Raw genomic sequence first — 20,780 nt, 5'->3', positions numbered from 1 at the left:
AAAAACAATTTGTTTTGACAGTAACATTGGGTATAATTTACTAAGCTTTTTTTGTTCCAAGTGGCCCCTCAAAAGTTTGGGTTGTATAAAAAGTGAGTATAAAATAATGTCCTTTAGTCTGTTTATCTGTACCTAAATATCTGTATGTAAAGGTATTTTTTAATGTTCTAACTCCAGCAAACATTTTAGGCCCTGAACACACATGTGGATATTAGCAGCGGTTTTGGCGTGATCCGCGCCGTGAACCGACCGCCGTGTAAATACGCTAGTGTATTTTGCCATTACCAAAGGTTGAAACAGCTAGTGTATTTACGTAGCAGATGGCTTTTAAAACAAAAAACAAAAAAAATGCGGCACAGAAAACACTGCAAATATCCGCTAGTGAACACATGGCCTGTTCTCAACTGAGCCAGGGCCATACATAGTGTGACCTGCAAGATTTAATATGAAATCATATCTTGTTCCAAAATAAACACCAAGAACATTTGGAGAAACACCACATATACGAGTGTCAATGTAATCTCATTAGGACAATCCCCAAGCCTGGAATTATATCATTAGTTTGTGATGGTATGTCTGTGGAATCCTTTTTTTTAAGGTTCATTATTGTTTATATCATATGGTGCAAGAATCGTACAAAACTAGTTCTGTGTTAGGGCCCATTCCATTCAAAGAAGCTTAGAGACCAAGACAGTTATACACCATTTTATTAGTATGAGATGTGATTTTGTGCACAAGTCTATAACAAAAGGACACGAAAACGTGAAACAATGCTTTATCTATTTCCCTTTGGATTCTTTGACTTTAAGTATATGTACTCATTTGTTTAATTCCTTGGTATGTCATGCAGCATTGTATATTCTTTTTTTATGCTTTTCTTGACATACTTCATATGTTGTAAACCATAATCTGTTGTGTTTATGAAAACTCAATAAAACATTGTTAAATAGAAAACGTGAAACATCCATTCCCTTTTAGTGAGATCTTGTAGTGTTGGCCAAAACGGGCTCCCAGGCCAACAATGTGATCACAAAGGTGGATACGTGTTTTCTCCACCAAAACGGACATGTGTGCCACTTCCCTAAATCTTGGGTTTGATTCAATAATCTTTCAAGAGAAAAAGTTACATCAGCCTGTTGTAATACTACCATCCTCCTAATAGCGTTTGCATATGTTTCCTTAAAGAATGACAGTTTTTGTGTAAATTTGGTGTCATTTGAATGAGTGGCATACTATTTGCTGCTCTTGCACTATATGATGTGTGTTTGGGTAGGTAAAATTGGTTTGCTAGTGGTATCTCCCCAGTTAACATGAAGGTTTGGTGGCACTGGCTGGAAACAGCACACGGGAATAGACTGCATGGTTTGTGCTGCTTTAGCATCTCCTGCTTTTTATTTTCTTTGAAGGCATGAAGATGAATGCGTGAAAGAGATGTAAACTGCTCTTTCGTGAATGACTCGCCAGCTAGAGAATAGTCCTTAAATCCAGTGAAGTGTCACTGAAGAGGCTGCTTTACACCGTTTCCTATTCTGATTTTTAAGAAGGTCGTAACACTCGTTACGTGGGGTGTGGGGGGGGGGTGTAAAGCATACTGTGTAAGAAAGGGGTACAGCAGTATTGTCTCTATCATTGTAATACATTTACAAAAATGTTATTGCCATTCAGTGGCTTAAGCTAAATGCATAATGTATCATGTAAAACCAAGTTCTTTCACAGAACTACAATTTCTGTAATTTCCAGTAACAAAGGCTACATTTGCTGTAAAGATCTCATTACAGAATGGCCATGATACCAGCTTTGGTCTCATATACTGGGTTAACAGTGCTGAAATCTCTCTAAAATATGATGCTTCTATCATCCAGATTAGCAGTTTTTCATGATATAATTAATACCTGTTACTCCTGCTAAACTCAATATTTAGTGCGGTGGCACTTTGTGCAATTTGATACCTTTTGTTTCATACCACCTTTTCTAGCTAGACTGTCCTCTTTTGAACAAGCAGAGCCCTCTTTACCATAAGTATCTGTTCATATTTGTAAATAATTTGTATGCATAAAGGGGCAGTTCACCTTTACCATAACTTTTGGAATGTAATAGAATATCCTTCTCTTAGCAACTTTTTAAAAACACTACTTTTTTTATTATTTGCCTCTTCTGCCTCTTTCCATCTTCAACTTCCAACCCTGGCAGACATAAACCTGTCAGGCACCATTTAGTTGTTTTTGTTACTTTTTCTATTCAGGCCCTCTCCTGGTCATGTCACAGTCTCTTGGGGCAATGGCGCACTAGGAGATTAATCGCCAGCAATAAATTTCTGCTTCTGTGGGTGATTAATCTCCTGTAAGAGCTTTCCCATAGGCATTAATGTAAATTGCTGGTGGTAAAAACCCAGTTGCTTTAGACTTCCAAAATTGTGTGAGGTTTCCTCTTGAGGCAACTTCAAGCGATATTGGGAGACTGAAGTGACACATGAGTTTTACCACCAGCATTTCACATTTTTGCCTATGGGAAAGCTCTTACAGGAGATTAGTCGCCTGCAGAAGCAGAGATTTATCGCTAGCGATTAATCTCCCAGTGCATCATTCAAACCACTGCCTGGTTGCTTTGGCAGATTGTACCCTACCAACCAGATGCTGAAATTGCAAACTGGAGAGCTGCTGAACCAATAGCTTATTCAAAAAACACAAAATAATAGCAAATTGTCTCATTTATAGTTGGACAACCCTTTTAAAGTATGTACCCCCTACTGTACAGTGCTGTGAAATATGTTGGTGCTGGAAAAAACTTGCTTGTCAGGAATTTTATTTCACATTGTTGCCTCTATTCTGTTTTTAACAGTCTTTCTGTTTGTCTGCAGCACATCAGTCCCAACCCTTTGGCCAGGAAGCACCTTCTTTAAGAAAAATGGAGCCTTACTTCAAGGTAAGATGATAAAACTCTCATGGGTCACTATCCAACTGTACAACAGGATTCCTGTATTATTTGGTTGTTAACCATTTGGTGGTCTTTTTTTCCCCATAATCCGAGAATAAACTTTCCTTTACTCATTCTTGGTTCTTTGCATGTGAGAAATACCTCTTGTTCAAGCAGTGTATTGTTTGTCTGCAATTAAGCACAATAGTATATTGGATGGCATTACAGAGCTGGGTAGAGCTGGGTTTCTAAGGTCAACCAGGGCCCTCTCTATATGGAGTTAGCATATTTTTGGGCAGTGGGATGAAAATAAAGCTCCATACAGGGACAATATGCAAATAGTTTAACTAACTTGATTAATTTGCCCCGTGATTCATTTTTGTGGTGTTTCAAAAAAAAGTTACATTTGGGCAGGAACTAAAGAACTATTGTAAGTAACTAAATAAGCGCTGGAAAACGATGTAAAGCAAGACACCCAGGAAATTAAAGGTATTTTCACCTTTTGTGCAACTAATAGGCTACATGTTAACAAGAACAATGACACTTAAAAAAATCCCAGGGTAACATTTTATACTTCCTTAAAATGCTCTATTTTCTGCTTTGCATCAACACAAACTTTCTGGCATTACTTAGTTGAAAAGGCCTAGGAGTTCAGGCGACTGTTCTGCTGAAGATAGAACATTTTCTTGTGTGTGTCACCTGCAGGAAATTGGCTCAGAAGATTCCAATAATCTGAAAAAGTTTCAGTACACCTTTCAGAAATCTCTTACTGATTTGTGTATTCTTTCCTGTACCAAAGTCATACCTCACACATTAGTGCCAAAAACACTGCAATGTCTGAATAGTTCATTATTGTATTGACTTTTAACTGTCCCTCAAAAATTAATACAATAATGCCATCTGCAGTGCACGGTGATCAGTGGTTTAAGTAGATATTCATGGGCACTGCAGAACAATCTTTATATCCTCTACACTTTCAGTATGGTTAGCTACATCATAACAGTATATTTAAATTGATCATCTGCCAGGACATCACAGCTCATGCACTCCTGGGTCCCCAAGCAGCCACTTGTTTTGCTTCTTCTGCTGTTACACTAAAACTTGTATATGTATATGCTGCACATATTGTATTCCAGGAACTAGTGGTACCCATATCTTAGCATCCCATTGATTCTAAGATTGCTACTAGTACAAAACTAGAATATGTTATCTAGGAATGTGTTATCCAGAAAGCTCTGCCATCTCCTAGACTCCATTTTAATCAAATAATTAAAATTTTAAAAATAACAGCCATTTTCTATAATAATAAAACATTACCTTGTGTGCACGGGGGACTCTAGTTTCTGATGCTCAGTTGACAATTTCCTATCTGGCAATTAACAGAAGCCTTGTCTTGCTTTAAAGGGGACCCGTCACCTGGAAAAAATATTTCAAATCCTATTTTATCACGTTAGTCAAGCAAAATGAACTTTAATTACACTATATATAAATTATTTGAATCTTGTTTCCTTCGGGAGGCAGGAGCCATTTTGTGGACACTGTTACTATGGCAAGCCTTACCTTATGTCGAAATCTTGTTTGTGCACCAGAATGGGGGACCTGATGTCCATCCATGGCTGATATAACAAAGATAGTGAAAGATAAGCAGGTTTAGTTGAAAGGCAATGTAAACCGACACATTGTACTTGTATAAAGTACAGAAATGAAACCTGAACCTCTAATGTAACCAAAATGATGGAACACTTAAAACTTGGGGAAAAAATGTCACCTACCATTCCAATAGTGCACAAGTTAATGCAGTAATGGCATGTTATGTTTTTATTTCTAACACAGGAATGGCTGTCCTCTGTTCTGATCTACTTGCTTGCCCATTAGTCATTCATTTCAGTTTTACTATCTATATGTTTGGTCAGATCATGTAATAGACTGGGTTGATCTGCTATGTGAACAATAGTGAGGTGCGGGCCGTCCAGATACCCGCGGGTTTACCCACTGGTCGGGCGGGTTCAGGTCGACCTCGCACTGCTCCTCGCTTCCGACTTCTGGGTTCCGGTTTTATAGTCTCACGTCTGCTCACCCCGCCCCTTTTGTGACGTCGTCGGTGCGGGTCTATAAAAGGACCCCGAAAGCGCGGGACCCGCACATCACTAGTGGACAACCTCTTGCACGTGTTCATCATAATATAGTTTTTATTGTTGCAATCCAAATGATTGTGCATCCGTCATTATCTGCACTTGATCTAACAACTTCTTCAAAGTCTAAGCTAAAGGAAAGAGTTTCCAACAATGGAGGGCTGCCCTTGGTTCATTGATGTTAAAGTGAATTAAAAATATTCACATATACCTGCTGATATAGGTGAATGCATATGAGAATGTAAGTAATAGTGCGTTTATGTACAGTCTGTATAGTAGAGGTGTCGTAAGTATGGGGCTGTCCTGCCCAAGGGGACACAGCCTGAAGGCCAGTAAAATTGAGATTTTGGTGGCAAATGCTAATTCTCTATAGAACTGAAACTCAATGTAAGTCTGGTTAATGTGTGATTTGGGGTGAGTACTTAATTGTTGACCTGGTTACCCCTAGAACTACTGGGGGGGGGGAGTCTAAAAAAACAGACCAGACGTGTAAAAAGAAAACCTGCCGTTAATCCACCCTGCAGCAAAGAAAAATAACTGAAACTGAGCATTATTTGTAAAGACATTTTGGATTATGTAATCTTAATCTGTCATTTTCATTATACTGTGTGGTGTTATAGTATATATAGCAGTTAAACTTCACATGCATGCAGCAGGTCACCCAGATTGGTGTACCGTTTTTCACATATTTGCCTTTATTGTTATTTACATTGTCCTGTGTTCTGAATTTTAGCAGGAGTAAAATAATAAACATGTTGGGGCTGTTGCTGTGCCAGCCCCTGTTTATCTGTTGATGCTGCTGGAAATTGTAAGAGAAGCAACAGCTGGAAAGCCACTGATTGACTATAGTTGTTACAGATTTCCAACACGCATTCAATAACCTGTTGCCCTCTAGCTACTGTATAACTCTACGCCTCCTACAATGCCAGAAATTGGCCATATTGAAATTTTTGAATATAACTGACAATGGTTTATACAGACTACAGTTTATGTGATTAGATTATGGATTTGTCTAATGTTGCTGCGCTTGCACTTTGTTGTGACCATGTTTCTGGTTAAATACTCACTACCTTCTTATCTTTGGAGTTGCAAAGCAGAATTATCTGAATTAGTTCCCAATTTATTTATCCAGTGCATCACTAATTGATTGGTTTGCAATATCCTGGTCCTGCATTTATTTCTACACTGACTGCTCTTTACAGATGGCTCCTCCTGGTTACAGGGCTCCCTGTTTGTTGTGTGTCAGTGCAGTAAAGGATGTGAGTGTTAGTGGCACAGGATGTAAGGAAGGAGCAAGATTAAACTCTCATGACTGAAGTTGTGTTCTGAGCATTCAAGTGCAAGCCTTTCTGCACCCGCCCTCTAACTAAACAGGGTAAAGTTTAATGGTGCACATTGGTTTCCTCAGCAACTAAAAGGTGTGGCTGGAAATTATAGGGTAAAAAAATATGCTGCTGTTTAAATTCTAGGTGTGTATACATATTATTATCTGCAATCTGATCCCTTGTGTGTACAACCACAATGCAATGCATTGTCATGACCCTTTAACCCTCTTGCTGCCATAGAGACTGGGATGCATAGCAATGTGGTGCGAGATAGAGAGAAGGTTATGGAAGTAGAGATTTCAGAACTATAACAGAGTTTCTATATAAACAAGTTTAAACAGCTATCTGGTTACTATGGCTACCTTAGAAAACAGACATTTGAATGTCAGAACAAAGTATGAACCTGAAAAGGACCTGAACAGAAAGATAAGCAATGGTAATAAGAAAATATACCAATCTAGTTTCCACATCACATTGCTTTCAGCTTGCAATCACTGACCCTAGCAACTAGATGAAGTTTCAAGAAGCAATATAAAGACTAATTACAAATTTGCTAGTTATAACATAGCTTATCTGCTGTGTAACTTGAGCCTTTTAACCTTTGAATGGCTGCCCAATTGCTACACAGCAGCTTATTTATATAAACAATAGTAGTGTTTCTGAAGCAAACACAGCAGTTTTACCAGTGCAGGGCAACATTGTATTATATTTTTATTACTTTAAAACATTTAATTTTTTGTTGTTACTGTTCCTTTAAGGGCTAGTAAATATTCTCATCATGCTAAACACACTATGATTAGTTAACACGTTAACTTTGTAAGGCCTAAGTCATGTGTATAAGAGTAATATTGAAGGGCAGAATTCTGTATATAAAATAAATGTGTGTAATTAGAAAGGTGCTAAGCAAACAGAAGTAGAGACAACTCAACTTTTGGTATACCACATGTTGACATTTTTGGTGCTGCTGACCCAAACCAGTTAAAAAGCATTTTGTTCATGTTCTGGTAAACGTACAGTGAAAAATAATTGCAATTTGTGCGGCTCAGCAAAGCATACAGCGTTGTGTTGTCAATACTATTTATATCTATAAATGGTCCAGAAAATGTGGGTGGATATTTACAGCCAATGGTCCCAGGCAGCTCATAGAGTCTAGTCTGTGCATATTTTCTGCTTCCATGAGATGTTCAAAAACATAGATGGATCATTTTAAATCTGTCTTAAAATGGTTTATGGCTCTTGAACAAAGGTGACTTTCAAAATAATATATTCCTTTCTAAATCTAGATGTTCCCAAACTTCCTACTACGCAAGTCTTTAGAATGGTTAATTACTTAGAGATAACTCAAAAAAAGGGCAATCCAGCTAATGAGTGGAACTAATTAAATGAACAGCTGGCGGTGTGTCACACAGGAACAGACTGCAAGTAGGACCTGCGGAGAAGAGAGTGCGTCCTCAGTCTGATTGGATCAGCATCACAATGATGCCGTTTTCCAGTGGGTGCCTGACAGTGTTCAGGGAATGCTCACAGACTGGATCATCCAACTGTATGATATACACCAATAACTCTGGACAATAAAGCTGGACACTTTCCTTGCTTGCCAGAATCTTACGCATATTCTTTTATTTTGAAATTGCCAGCTGTTATAGACTGATGAAAATGCTTTTTTATGAATTAATAATAATCATTTTAGCACATTGAAATTATATAAGTGGGATGATTTTGTTCTCCATCTATCCATTATACATTGAATTAAAAAAAAAAAAAAAGTTGAATGGGTTTAAAGTTGTCAATGTACTGTAAAAACCTGGCTCCGACTACATGTACAATTCAAACAATATAGCAATAGTCAGAACTCCAGTTCTGTCCCAGACATATGCACATGTAGTCACAATGAGCAATGGATGGCACACATACTCCTTTCAGTAGTAAGTACATTTACAAATAGTCAGTGGAAATGGAAAGTAGCATTTCCATTACATTTGTGTTGTGGTGTAGAACTGTATGTTTTTGGCATTTTTCTTTAATGTACTTTTATGCTAATGCTCCATTACAATTGACATATATAATGGTAACTGAAACGTTACCTTCTATCCATGATACCAGCATTTCAGCATATTGTATAAGGCATCCACCAGTCAGGCCATGAATAAGTGCCTCCAACATGTTCATACAGTATTTGTTTGCTGTTGTCTCTGGGAAAGTTGTATGTACATAACGGAACGTCTAGTTAGATGAGTGTATTCCAGACCTTTATGAGTTCAGGCTCCTCTATGGGATGCAATATTTAGTCAATACACCTTTATCTTAAAATAAGGTTAAGTAAATATGTTTGAGAATATTATTAATGCAAAAAGAGGGTGCTGTTAAAAATTGCCAAGTTTTCTAGTGGTCAAGTAACCATACAAACCAATAGCAGGTAGATTTTCTGTAGCTCAGCTGCTTGAAAACAAACATCTGATTAGTTGATACTAGACATGGACAAACTCTGCTCCTTTTATTATATTATGTATGTCACCTTAATTTTGTGCTAAATATTTTCATAATGTTTAGAGCAGAAAATAAGTAGTTCCCTTTCAGTCTTACCCGAACTGAAATCCAGGCTAGCCCCACGTTGCCTAGATTTTGTCCCTTTTTCGTCCTAAGGAATATCTATCTGGTGTTTTGCCAACAGGCTTTTCCAGCTGAAAGTGTCTATCCAACTCTTATACAATTACCTTCTAATCATCTGGAAGAACCAACATTTCTTCTTGCCTGTCAATTGCCACCAAAGCATTTGTCTGAAAGTGACTGAAAAGTGCCATTGTTGGTGTTTTCAGCTGGTGGAGGCAAGGGAGAGTTTCTTGGAATTTATTTTATGCATACCAAAGAACAAGCAGGCAAAATGCCTGAAATGTACCATGTGTGCTATAATCCTAATGGAGCCAGTTGGGTTATGTAATAAAAGGAACTACATTTTCTCTGGAACAGTAACCCATAGCAACCAATCAGCAGGTAGCATTGACTGCTCACCTGTTTAAAAGCAAATATCTTATTGAATGGTATGGGTTCCTGCTCTTTGGCAAACTAGCAGGACATTCAAAAGGTAAACTAATGTAAAGAAAACAAGATCACTGCACTTGCATTAGGAAAAAATTTGAAACAGCCAATTTACACTTCCATAAAGCAGTTCTTAATCATTTTAAATTATACACAGTCCGTTAAAGAATGGCTGGGATTGTCCCATCAAGTGAATGGCCAGATGTTTGCCTTTGCCGCTAACATGAAAAAAAAATGGCTTGGTTTTTAATCATGTATATTAACAAATGTTAAGTGCTTATCATTAATCTTCTGCAGCCATTCCCATCAGAAAGATATGAAATTATCCACTTGTGCCAATGGGGGGGGGGGGGGTGATACTAAAAATCCAGTTGAATATGTTACATGTAAAAGAGACTCTTATGTTTCGATACCTATTGACTTTGCAAACTCTCAGCAAGTAATTCCAATCCTAGCAGTATTTATACAATTATTTATGTTGCACTGACCTTGAAAATGAATTATATTTATGGATACAAGCTTGTCAACATTTATGTGCAAGTATTGTTTCTGACATTTACAATAACTGATATGGAGAATCCTTTCTTGGCCACTCTATTATTATACCACCTATTAAACAAGCCACATATGTATGGTGAAACGAATTGATAGATGTTGCATTTGTACTGACAGTTGCATTGCTGGACACATGAAGTAACTGAAGTTTAGAACGAAGTACTGATGCTCATTTATAAACACTGGGCAAATTTGCAACTGGGCAGTAACCCATGGCAACCAACCAAAGGTTTGCTTTCAGTGTTTAATCTGCAACTGGCTGCAAAAACCTGATCACTGATTGGTTGCTATGGATTACTGCCCAGGTGCAAATTTGCCCAGTGTTTATAAATGAGACCTAGTAGTGTGTGTGGCTAGACTTGCATTGCACACCCATTGCCAGAGGTCACAATAAATCAACAGCAGTCATCTGGCCCCTACTATTAATCGGCTGCTCTATGATGCTACTACCTGAAGAAGGAAAGGAACATTGTACCAAAGTTTAAAGCTATGTAAGACCTTAGTGCTGCACCTACTTGATAACTGATCTTTTTATATTTATTTTGCTGCCAAGATTTTTGTATTTTACTCACCTTTCTACTTTTTTTTTTTAAAATATTAATATATTTTTAAAAATACTGGAGTTTTCATCCTGTTTTCTAAGCTTTCATACAGTATCTCAGTCACTCTGCTAAATGATCCTTAAAGCAATACTGGCAGGTTCCTATGAAAACCAATAGGACGGTGTCAATATTACTAAAGTGTTGCTGCTTAATATTTCTGGGCAAAAGTCCCCCAAAGTGATGCTTAGTGATATGGCTAAAGGCTCCTCTCCAGTCACAGCAGTCACACTGGGCTGAGGCTATGTGAGTTCTTCTGGATCATTACAAATTTAAACTGTACTCCAGCCTATGGAAGGATTGTGCAGCCTCAGCGTGACTGACGACTACAGAGAAGCCTTTAGCCATATAGGTAAGTATCTCTGGCCTGGAGGAGGCTTTGAGGCACTTTTGACAAGAAATATTTAAGCGTTGCAACTCTTAAGTAATACTGCCACTTCATATGGATTCTCATAGTAACATGTCAGTATTGCTTTAAAGGTGTTTTGGATCATTATGGTCAGTTCAAAGATAGCTAAAATCTCAGCCACAAGGCTAAGGCTTTAAGGGTTCACTTTTAAGTTATAGAATTGCTTATAACAAGCAACTTTTCAATTTCCTTCAATATTTATTTTTTAAAGTTTTTTAATTATTTGACTTTTTCTTCTGACTCTTTCCGATTTTTAAATAGGGGTCACTGACCCCATCTAAAAAACAAATGCTCTGTAAGGCCATACATTTATTGTTATTTCTACTTGTTATTACTCCTTTTTTTTATTCAGGTCCTCTCATATTTCAGTCTCTTATTCAATTCAGTGCATGGTTGGTAGGGTAATTTGCATCCTAGCAACCAGATTGCTGAGACTGTAAACCAGAGAGCTGATGAATAAAACGCTAAATAACTCAAAAACTATAAATAATAAAAAATGAAAACCAATTGCAAATTGTCTCAGAAATCACCCTCTACTTTATACTAAAAGTTAACTCAAAGGCTTCAGTCTCCAACCTTACATGTTCCCCAACTTAGCTGTTCCCCTGTAGCACCAAAAGGATTGCAGTGGTGCAGGAGGGCACTATGATTTCCATTGCCAGCCTTGGTCTGTATGCACACTGGGCAGGATCATGGGTTGGCTGCCAATCACCGTCTGCCAATATTACCAAGGAAATTGACAATCAGAAACTGACCTAGAATTTTTTTGTTCACTTTTACCCTGTATTATTTTAGTGGTGAACTCTGTCTTCACTTTAAATTGATATTACAATCTTGGAACCTTTTTATGGACTGAAATATACGAAGTATGAGCCCAGGCAGTTCTTTGTCCTGACACTGCTTGTAATGTAATTTCCATTAGTGACAGAATAAAGAGAAGCATGTACTAGGGAGCATTTTGCTTGGCAGCACATAATAAATAAAGCCCCCCCCCCCCCATTTCTTAGCTCTCTTGCACAAAGGAATACTGTACTGTATTCAAAAGTTTTCTTGTACAAATGCCTCTTGTCACATGCAATCAGTGTTTTGCCATTTAGGCTGGGAGAAAGCAAAAGCTGCACTGTAGTAAAATCATTGTCCCAAGCGGGGAGAGCAGATTGTGTAGTAGGGAGGAAAAACATATTGTTTCTACTGTTCACCCTTCTAAGGGACGGTGTGCATCTTGTCTGTGTGTGCAGTGACCCATCAGAAAATGCAACCTAATGTAGCACTTCAAATACATGTTTGCCTCTAGTCTACCCTCTCCATTTCTAATGAAATAATTTTTGTCCTTTAAACCTCAAGAAATCAATACTTCTTTGAAGTCTTTTTTTCCTCCACTTGTCCGATGAAAATGTCCCTGTTTCGCCAAGTCTCATGATGTCACTGGCAATATATATACTGTATTAATAGAATAACGCACATTTATTTGGGTACTTACAGAATGTGCCATGCTCCTGTTTTACTACTTGTTCACCACTTTTTTGTGTGTAAATCAATATTTTGCAGTACTTAATATAAAAAAACAAAACAGACTCTCTGTCTTGCATTAGTGTATTAGAATCGTATGATTGGACAAAGGTCCATGAGTGCAGGGGAAAAAATAGGGTCACCAAACCTTTCTAATTGCTCACAGGTTAAAAACAAACACTTCTCAATAACTTATTTTCCCTGTGTTGAAAAGCTTGCCTTGTATAAAAGCCCAGCAAAATGAAAGTAGGGCTCTTTTGAAATAAAGTGTGTAGCAGACTAGTAGAATTTGTCATTGTACATGAAGAGGCAGATTTAACAAAATTCCAATAGTTGTCTATTATTGGCGCATCTCAGAAATGAGAAATGTTGCAGAATATTTGTTTCGTTCTTAGGTACTTTCATGAATTTTCTTGAGGAAGAAAAAAATTGTTTTGGTTTTTTAATAGGGATGGGTGAATTTGATCCGTTTCGTCAAAAATTGGTGTGATGTGCCCATTACTTTGAATGCATCTCTGCATCATTCAGCTCCTTAACTCCTTCTCCTTCTTGCATTTACCTTCCCCCTAGAGAGTCTCTGAATTATTTCTGGTAATTCTCATTTCTTCCCTTATTTTAGTTTGCTAATGTACTCACAATTAAACATCTTGGGATGTGATTAGAGATAGGCGAATTTGATCCATTTCATTTCGCCAAAAATTCGCCGCTGGCGCCCATTAAAGGCAAAAAAATTGACGCACGTTTTTGGGGTTTTTTTGACGCACAAGTCTATGGGCATCATTTTTTAGGCGAAACAAGGCGAAAACATTCGCCAATCCCTAGATGTGATTTAAAGCCAGTGGCACACAAGATTTGTTGCTTGTGGGAACTACCCACTGGTGACATCTCCTGAAAATAATTTGCTATCCGAATCCATCAGAATTGCTGCATGTTCATGCTTAATTTGCTGTAACAATAGCTATGCTCCAGCACCACGACCCTTGATTTTGTACCATTCCCAGTACTTACAGGAAAAGGCCAGTCAAACTTGCTGTTATTTAAAGGGATTCTGCTGAGCACTTTATTTGTCATATTGTCCCATAAAGTTTGGACAGGCTGTTGGAAAGCCCACAAACATGGCTAGTTGGCCTCAAAGTTAAAGTTCTTGTGGGGGCAGGAACTGGATGAAAGCAGATGATCTGCATTAGCTAAGCCAGCCTTGTAGGGGTCTTAAGTATTTCCATATCTTTTCAGTCTAATAATTGAAGGAAGAATATAAGCAAGTTGTATAACAAAGACAGTGTTTGCTTGTGTCTCCCTGTACGGCTGCAGGCTGCCTACGAGGCTGACAGCTGAATGAAGCACAAAGGCTTATTTGCTATGGTGTTGTCATGACAACAATGCAAATAAATGTAAAGACGAGCCCCCTCCCCAGCGTCCCTTTGTTTATTCTCTGCACAAGGCGCTAACCTGAGGTCTCCTTTTTTCCTTTGGATTTAATGGAAAAGAACAAGCAGAAGAGAAGTCTATAATGTAGCTGGCTTATTTAAATATTGTAATGACCCCTGTTTAACTGTAAACCCTCTTCTGTTGCAAAAACTAAAAGCAAGTAGCAATGGTGCCACTACCGTCAGTGATTTAACTGTTTATTGACAGGAGCATGGCTAGTTGTAATGTAAGCTAAATACACCTCCCCCATTGTAAATGAGCTGTAACCTTTCAGCAAATGGGTCACTATATCTGCCCTACTTGCTGCTACATTAGAGTGGTGGCCACAGGTCCTGGGTCAGAAGAGAAAACAGCCGACAGCTACTGCATGGAATTCTACTAACAACATTCTGTGAGGCGACTCATCAGGGATGTTTATTTTACTCTGATTAAAGTACAAAACTCCTCTGTTTCACATTGCCCTCCCTGTTATACACGTTCATTTTATTCATTCTGTAGTTTGTCCTTGACTGGTATCTGTATCCCAATGTACAGTACAAAGTTGCTTCCCAAGGGACAGATACCAGGGTTTATAATTAAAGAGGAAGCAGCCCCTGTGTTTGTTTTCAATATATTTTTATGAAAAAAAATCTTTACATAAACATTCCTATAGTTTTTTTTTTTGCTGTGGGTCCCAGTATATTCCACTAGCTCCACGGAAATCTGATGTACAGTCTGTGGCAGCAAATGCATTTTAAAATAATGTGTTGGGCTCCCTGAATTGTGTCTAAATAGGGAGAAAATGTGCATTTTCATGAACAGGAAAAATACGTTATGGATCCTACCCTGAGCGGTTTCCTTTGGGAAAAAAAATGAAGTTAATAAATGAGATGAGCAGCACACAGCCAGAATTATACAATGTGGAAGGAATGTTTTATTTCCAGACCTCATGCTTGGTGAAATGTGAGCACTGCTCTAATAGCACCAGATTTTAACTCTGCTCATGCTCTGTGCTTTTTAACCTGCATTTCCCCCTTTATTCTGTGGCACTGTAAGTAATTATCAGGTGACACTGAAGGCTTCTGTGTGTTTTGGCCAGCACCCCACATCATCCTAAAAGGGAAATCCTTTGGATGAATTCCTTTGCATTTTGTTGTTTCCTTTAAAACTACATGCACCTTGTGCCAAAAGCACATTTACACTTTTAGGAGAACTAAAGCTAAACAAAGAAGTAGCATATTAAAAGCTACACCTTTGGGTTAAAAATATGTGTAACAAGATTTAGGAATACCCCTGAGTTTGCACACATGTATAAAAAAATTGTGTAGTATGATGGCTCTACTGCACATGGCAATGAGTGGGAAAATCTATTGGGGAGTCTTACATTCTCTATAGCAGCAACTGTTTTGTAACATAAATTCATTTATTTTATTTCACTTTTTTATTTTAGTTTTATAAACAATAAATTGGCACAAACTGCCTATGCCACTCATACTACTGCTGAACTGAAACTCCCAGCATCCTCAATTTGTTTGTAGCTGCACTAAGTGCCATCTCCCCACTGGGCTGAGCTTTGTGTGAGACATAGAATTCCCAGTTGCACTAGCAAGACTGCTGCTTAATAAGTCTTAATCCAATATGTATACAGATCATTTCTGGGATATGATTCTGATTGTCAAGTGTTTTTTTTTTTGTTGGAAATCTGTTTTGATCTCCTTTTGTTTGTGTGTTTTGGACTTTGTGTTGTGCTGGGTCCTGACAGAGGGTAACATTACTTGTCTTCAGCTTTTTTTGTCTGCCCCTTGCATTTGTACACACCCATTTTACTTTTTGTTAAGTAACAGACAACATGGCTGTAGTGGAAAGGGTAATGGCACAGAGGGAAGTTTTGGATGTGCACCACTTTTTCAGTAGTCCATAAATATGTTTGTGCCATGTGATCCATACAATTTCAAAATACTACTAGAATGGTTAAAAAAAGGAAAAATTAATGTGAGTAGAGACATTCTTTTAGTATGTTATAATATGACTATTTTTTTTTTTATTTATAGTTTTTTAATTAAATTATTTGCCTTTCTCTTCTGACTCTTTCCCGCTTTGACATCAGGTTAACTGACCCCATCTAAAAACAACTTTTCTGTAAGGCTACAAATGTATTGTTATTGCTCATTTCTATTACTCATTACTCATCTTTCTATTCAGACCTCTCCTATTCATATTCCAGCCTCTTATTCTCATCAATCAATACATGGTTGCTAGGGTAAATCAGACCCTAGCAACCAGGTTGCTGAAATTGCAAACTAAACTGCTGAATGAAAAGCAATAACTCAAAAATCACAAATAATACAAAATGAAAAATAATTGCAAATTGTCTCAGAATATCACTCTCTACATCATACCAAAAGATAACTCAAAGGTGAACAACCCCTTTAAGGGCTCATCATATTCTTAATGAATTATCTTTACACTATTAGACATGTATTTGTATGACAGTGTGTGAATAGAAATCCAGTCTGTGGGATTTATTCTGTTATCATTCACATGGGCTGCAGAAAAGACCTATCTTTCTAATAGGGATGAATGCCACAGACCCTCTTCGTTGCATTATACAAATGGAAATGAGGCAACTTGCATGTAGCAAAATGAAAAATGCACTTTTGGTTTCTGCGAAATGTGATTCTCCCTCATTGAAACCCAAAACAAAGCGGTATGAAGCCATTAGCAGTAAATTGAATTTTCTGGTGTGTGATTTAGTAGAAGTAGTGACAAGTGAAAACGTTGATGTCATTGTGTTTAATATGCCGGGGTGTGATGTTTGTGTGTGTGTGTTGCAGTTACACACTTCATTCCTTGGACTGGGCCCAGTCTTCTCTGTGTCACACAGACTCATTGCTCCCGTAGTCAGTGTGGCTCTAGGGCAGATGGGATGCAGTTATTGGGGCAGATGTTCTTTTCAGTCGATTCAGCGGTTGGCCTTGACTGTTTACCGTTGTCATGGTGATCTTGGTTTCCATGGCAGCATTGCTGCGACCTAAACGTGTGCCGTGGGGTTATGGCTGCAAGAGGGATGGTATTTTTCTCTGTGTGCAGCTTGCCATCTGTCAAGTGATAGGGATGACATTGCTCCTTCTTCTGTAAGAGATTAGTGACAATGCCACGGACCCTTTTTGGAAATAGACAGTGGATTTCTCCCATGCACATTCTTGCTTTTCCTCTGTCTCGCAAGCGCCTGGAATTGCTGGTCTGTCTGACGGTTAAAGGAGACTCTTTTGCACAGCTTCTGTCAAATCAGAAAACCCTTTTGTATCTCGTGTCGTTCTTTCTCAGAAGCCCATAAGGCCCTACCCAAATCCACACAAATCACTTTAACTTGTCTGCAGGTGCTCTATACATTGTGGTGGTGATGGCTCTGCTCACTCTCTCTTTCAATCTGCCCCTCAGAAAATTTAGCTAAACCGGTGAAATGACATCAATTGTAAATAATGTATCTATTGGTTGATTTTTCCAGATCCCGACATTGATGCTGCTTCTGCCATGATGCTATTGAATTCTGCCCATGAGTTACAAGCAGGTTGTGAGTAGATGCTTCTATATAGTAAAGTAGAAATCAATGTAACAAACCCAAAGAAAAATCCTCATCTTAATGAAATTGCAGTCAGTCTGGACTCCCTGCTGCAGCCTCAGACACTGCACTGGCAGCCCGTAGCTCTTTTTTATTAATCAATAACATGCAACAATGTTAGATCTAAAGCATTCCTACATCCTCAGAATGTCTGCACAAATCCGTTTTCTTTAGTCTTGCATTTTGCATTAATCTACAGTGGGTTTATCAGTGCAGAACATATCTATTTAACCTACCCTTTAAGGTCCACTATGTGATCAGGCCCCCATTACTTTATAACAAGGTTACAGATATATACAAATATTGCTGCATCAGCTAATGCGTGTTTATTCTAACAATATACAGGGTCGCCAATAACCACTCTCTAAATCTCTCTCTCTAAATTGACCTTCATTCTATCTACAAGGGCAAATAGGTAGTCTCGATAGATTTCACCCAAACTGAACTTTGACCCCAGCCCATTATAGCAGGGCCACCCCCATAGTTTAGGAGACTCTGCCTTTGACTCAGTTAAGCAAAATGCCTCTGTCTGCTAACATTTTCTAAATATGGAGCCCTCCTCAGAGCTGTTATTTAAGATGTATTTATAGCCCCTGATACACATTTTGTGACAACATACGAACCACTTGTTTAATTTCCCTACATAATGAGGCAGACAGTGCAGTAAGAGCACAGCCATCTAATAATACATGATGTAAACCATAATTCAGAGCTAAAAGCAGATGATTTTCAGATAGGGAAGGGAATCCCACATCACCAAGAATGACTCATACACCTATTTAAATCAAATGAAGCACAGAACATTTTGCCCAGTAATCACGTCTTTTTTTCTAATCCAATACCTGCATTAATTATCTTTCATTTATTTTTGAAACGTAAATTACATTTCAGCCACTTAAGTCTTAAGATAACAATACAAGACAAAATTGCCAGACCATCCTGGCAACCTAATTTAACAGTGTTCGAGGCCCCCACACCTTTGTATGAAACAATGAATCTGCAATGTGACTGCATTAGGATTTATTGGTCTATATGATAAAGGTCTGTCTGGCCCAAATACATATCATCAGCAATTTGACTTGTACAGGTAACCCCCCCCCCCCAATTAATTCTTCCCATAGACTTCAATGGGAAGGGCCACATGTTGCCTGCAAAAATGTCAACATTGTTTGTTTATGAGTGATTATCATGCGTGTGCAGCATTTTCCACAGTGAAGAGTGATCAGTGGTGGGATTTGATTAATTCCTTGTTTGCTGTAGTACTGCATAGTTCTGTATGAGAAGAAATGAATTAAATGTCTTTAGTGAAAAAAGTATGGTAAGCAATAGAGCAGCATTTTTCCACAAATGCAGATTTAGTTAATAGTGTTGACATCTTAACAGCGCTAGGGCAAAGTACTTCCTTTAGCAGCCTATAAAAAGATACAACCCCCTCAGGAAGCATAGGGCAGGTAGAGTATGGCACACACCGGAAGCATAGGGCAGGCAGCGTATGGCACACACAGGGAGCATAGGGCAGGCAGAGTATGACACGAAAAGGGAGCATAGGGCAGGCAGAGTACAGCACACAGGGAGCATAGGGCAGGCAGAGTACAGCACACAGGGAGCATAGGGCAGGTAGAGTACAGCACACACAGGGAGCATAGGGAAGGCAGAGTATGGCGCACACACAAGGAGCATAGGGCAGACAGAGTATGGCACACACAAGGAGCATAGGGCAGGCAGAGTATGGCACACAGGGAGCATAGGGCAGGCAGAGTACAGCACACAGGGAGCATAGGGCAGGTAGAGTACAGCACACACAGGGAGCATAGGGAAGGCAGAGTATGGCGCACACACAAGGAGCATAGGGCAGACAGAGTATGCAACACACAAGGAGCATAGGGAAGGCAGAGTATGGCGCACACACAAGGAGCATAGGGCAGACAGAGTATGGCACACACAAGGAGCATAGGGCAGGCAGAGTATGGCACACAGGGAGCATAGGGCAGGCAGAGTACAGCACACAGGGAGCATAGGGCAGGTAGAGTACAGCACACACGGAGCATAGGGAAGGCAGAGTATGGCGCACACACAAGGAGCATAGGGCAGACAGAGTATGGCACACACAAGGAGCATAGGGCAGGCAGAGTATGGCACACACAGGGAGCATAGGGCAGGCAGAATACAGTAGGAGACAGGGAGACCTATCAGGACTCTAAGATGAACAGTTTATACATTGCTACATACAGTGACACATTGCTGGTGCCCCTCCAGCAGTTTGTATGAATGTAAACAGGTGAACAATGTGGGCACTTTCAGTGCATGCTATGTTAATTTCTTTAAAATGCTTTAATTTTTTTGGTGTTACTGTTTCAATATACGAATATATTTTCCATGTTAATTGAAAAGAAGTTAAGTACACAACATACAAGTCATTTTATCACAGCTCTAAAATATAAACCACATCATTTGGCAATTCTAAAACAAAATCAAAGTTAAACTACATAAACTAAAAACACTTTTACTTTGTAATTAATAAGGTTTGTTGCATATAGTCAAGTTAACTGTAGCAAAGGCATCCAAAAGTAGATGCGCACTTTTACATTTTCCATACCCGGGCTGACTTTAATGCAGTCTGACTAATCTACCTGCAGCCAAACTGAGAGCAGATAGTACTGACATCTTTCATTTGTTTCCTCCAGTAACCTAGTCTTGTCCCTGCTATGTGTTGCAGCTCTGTTTAGCACTGTAGAGTATGTTGATAAATAAAAAGTAGTAATGATAATACAACCAAATCCATCATTTTATTGTTTGGCTATTTCAGTACAGGATAGGCTGTTGGCATGCTACATAACTAATATCATTTCAATCCTTACTTTGCAGAGGCCTAGAATTAATGCACCTCTCTGTCAGCCAGATCCTAGATCACTGGCATCTATATATTTGTGTATATGGAGATACAATTGTGCTCTCTGCACTAGAGGAGCCAAATTGTCCAGTTTAATAACTGGAAATTTGGCTTTTTTATTACTTGCAGTGGCTTTTTGGCATCCCTGGTAACTTGTGAGCTGCTGCCACCTGAGGTGAGTATCTCAACCTGCCTCATGTCAGCAGTGCCTCTGCTTCCACACCATCAACTATTATTATTATCCTTTTTATATGACACGGACACCTTCACACAGCACAAAGATTGTTTCTCTGTTCCTGACCCAGTGGAGCTTATACAGACACGGCAGAACATTCACTCTCCTTAATTTTTCTTTCTTGGTCCATTCCTTGTCTAAACCACGA

The 20,780-nt window shown here is 38.7% G+C and overlaps 1 protein-coding gene across 8 annotated transcripts in view; it reads left to right on the top strand.

Annotated features, from left to right (window-relative positions):
• Positions 1 to 20,780, top strand: part of foxn3.L (forkhead box N3 L homeolog) — a 163,289-nt gene that overhangs the window by 123,033 nt on the left and 19,476 nt on the right. For 5 of the 8 annotated variants that reach the window (XM_041571875.1, XM_041571876.1, XM_018228566.2 and 2 more), the window contains 2 exons: positions 2,858 to 2,922; positions 17,394 to 17,459. In XM_041571875.1, coding sequence (XP_041427809.1) covers positions 2,858 to 2,922; positions 17,394 to 17,459 — 131 coding nt within the window. 8 annotated transcript variants of the gene reach the window in all.

This window comes from Xenopus laevis, chromosome 8L (genome assembly GCF_017654675.1).
Source record: "Xenopus laevis strain J_2021 chromosome 8L, Xenopus_laevis_v10.1, whole genome shotgun sequence".
Lineage (NCBI taxonomy): Eukaryota > Metazoa > Chordata > Amphibia > Anura > Pipidae > Xenopus > Xenopus laevis.
The sequence above is the reverse complement of the archived record's forward strand: the minus strand, read 5'-3'. Positions and strand labels throughout refer to the sequence as shown.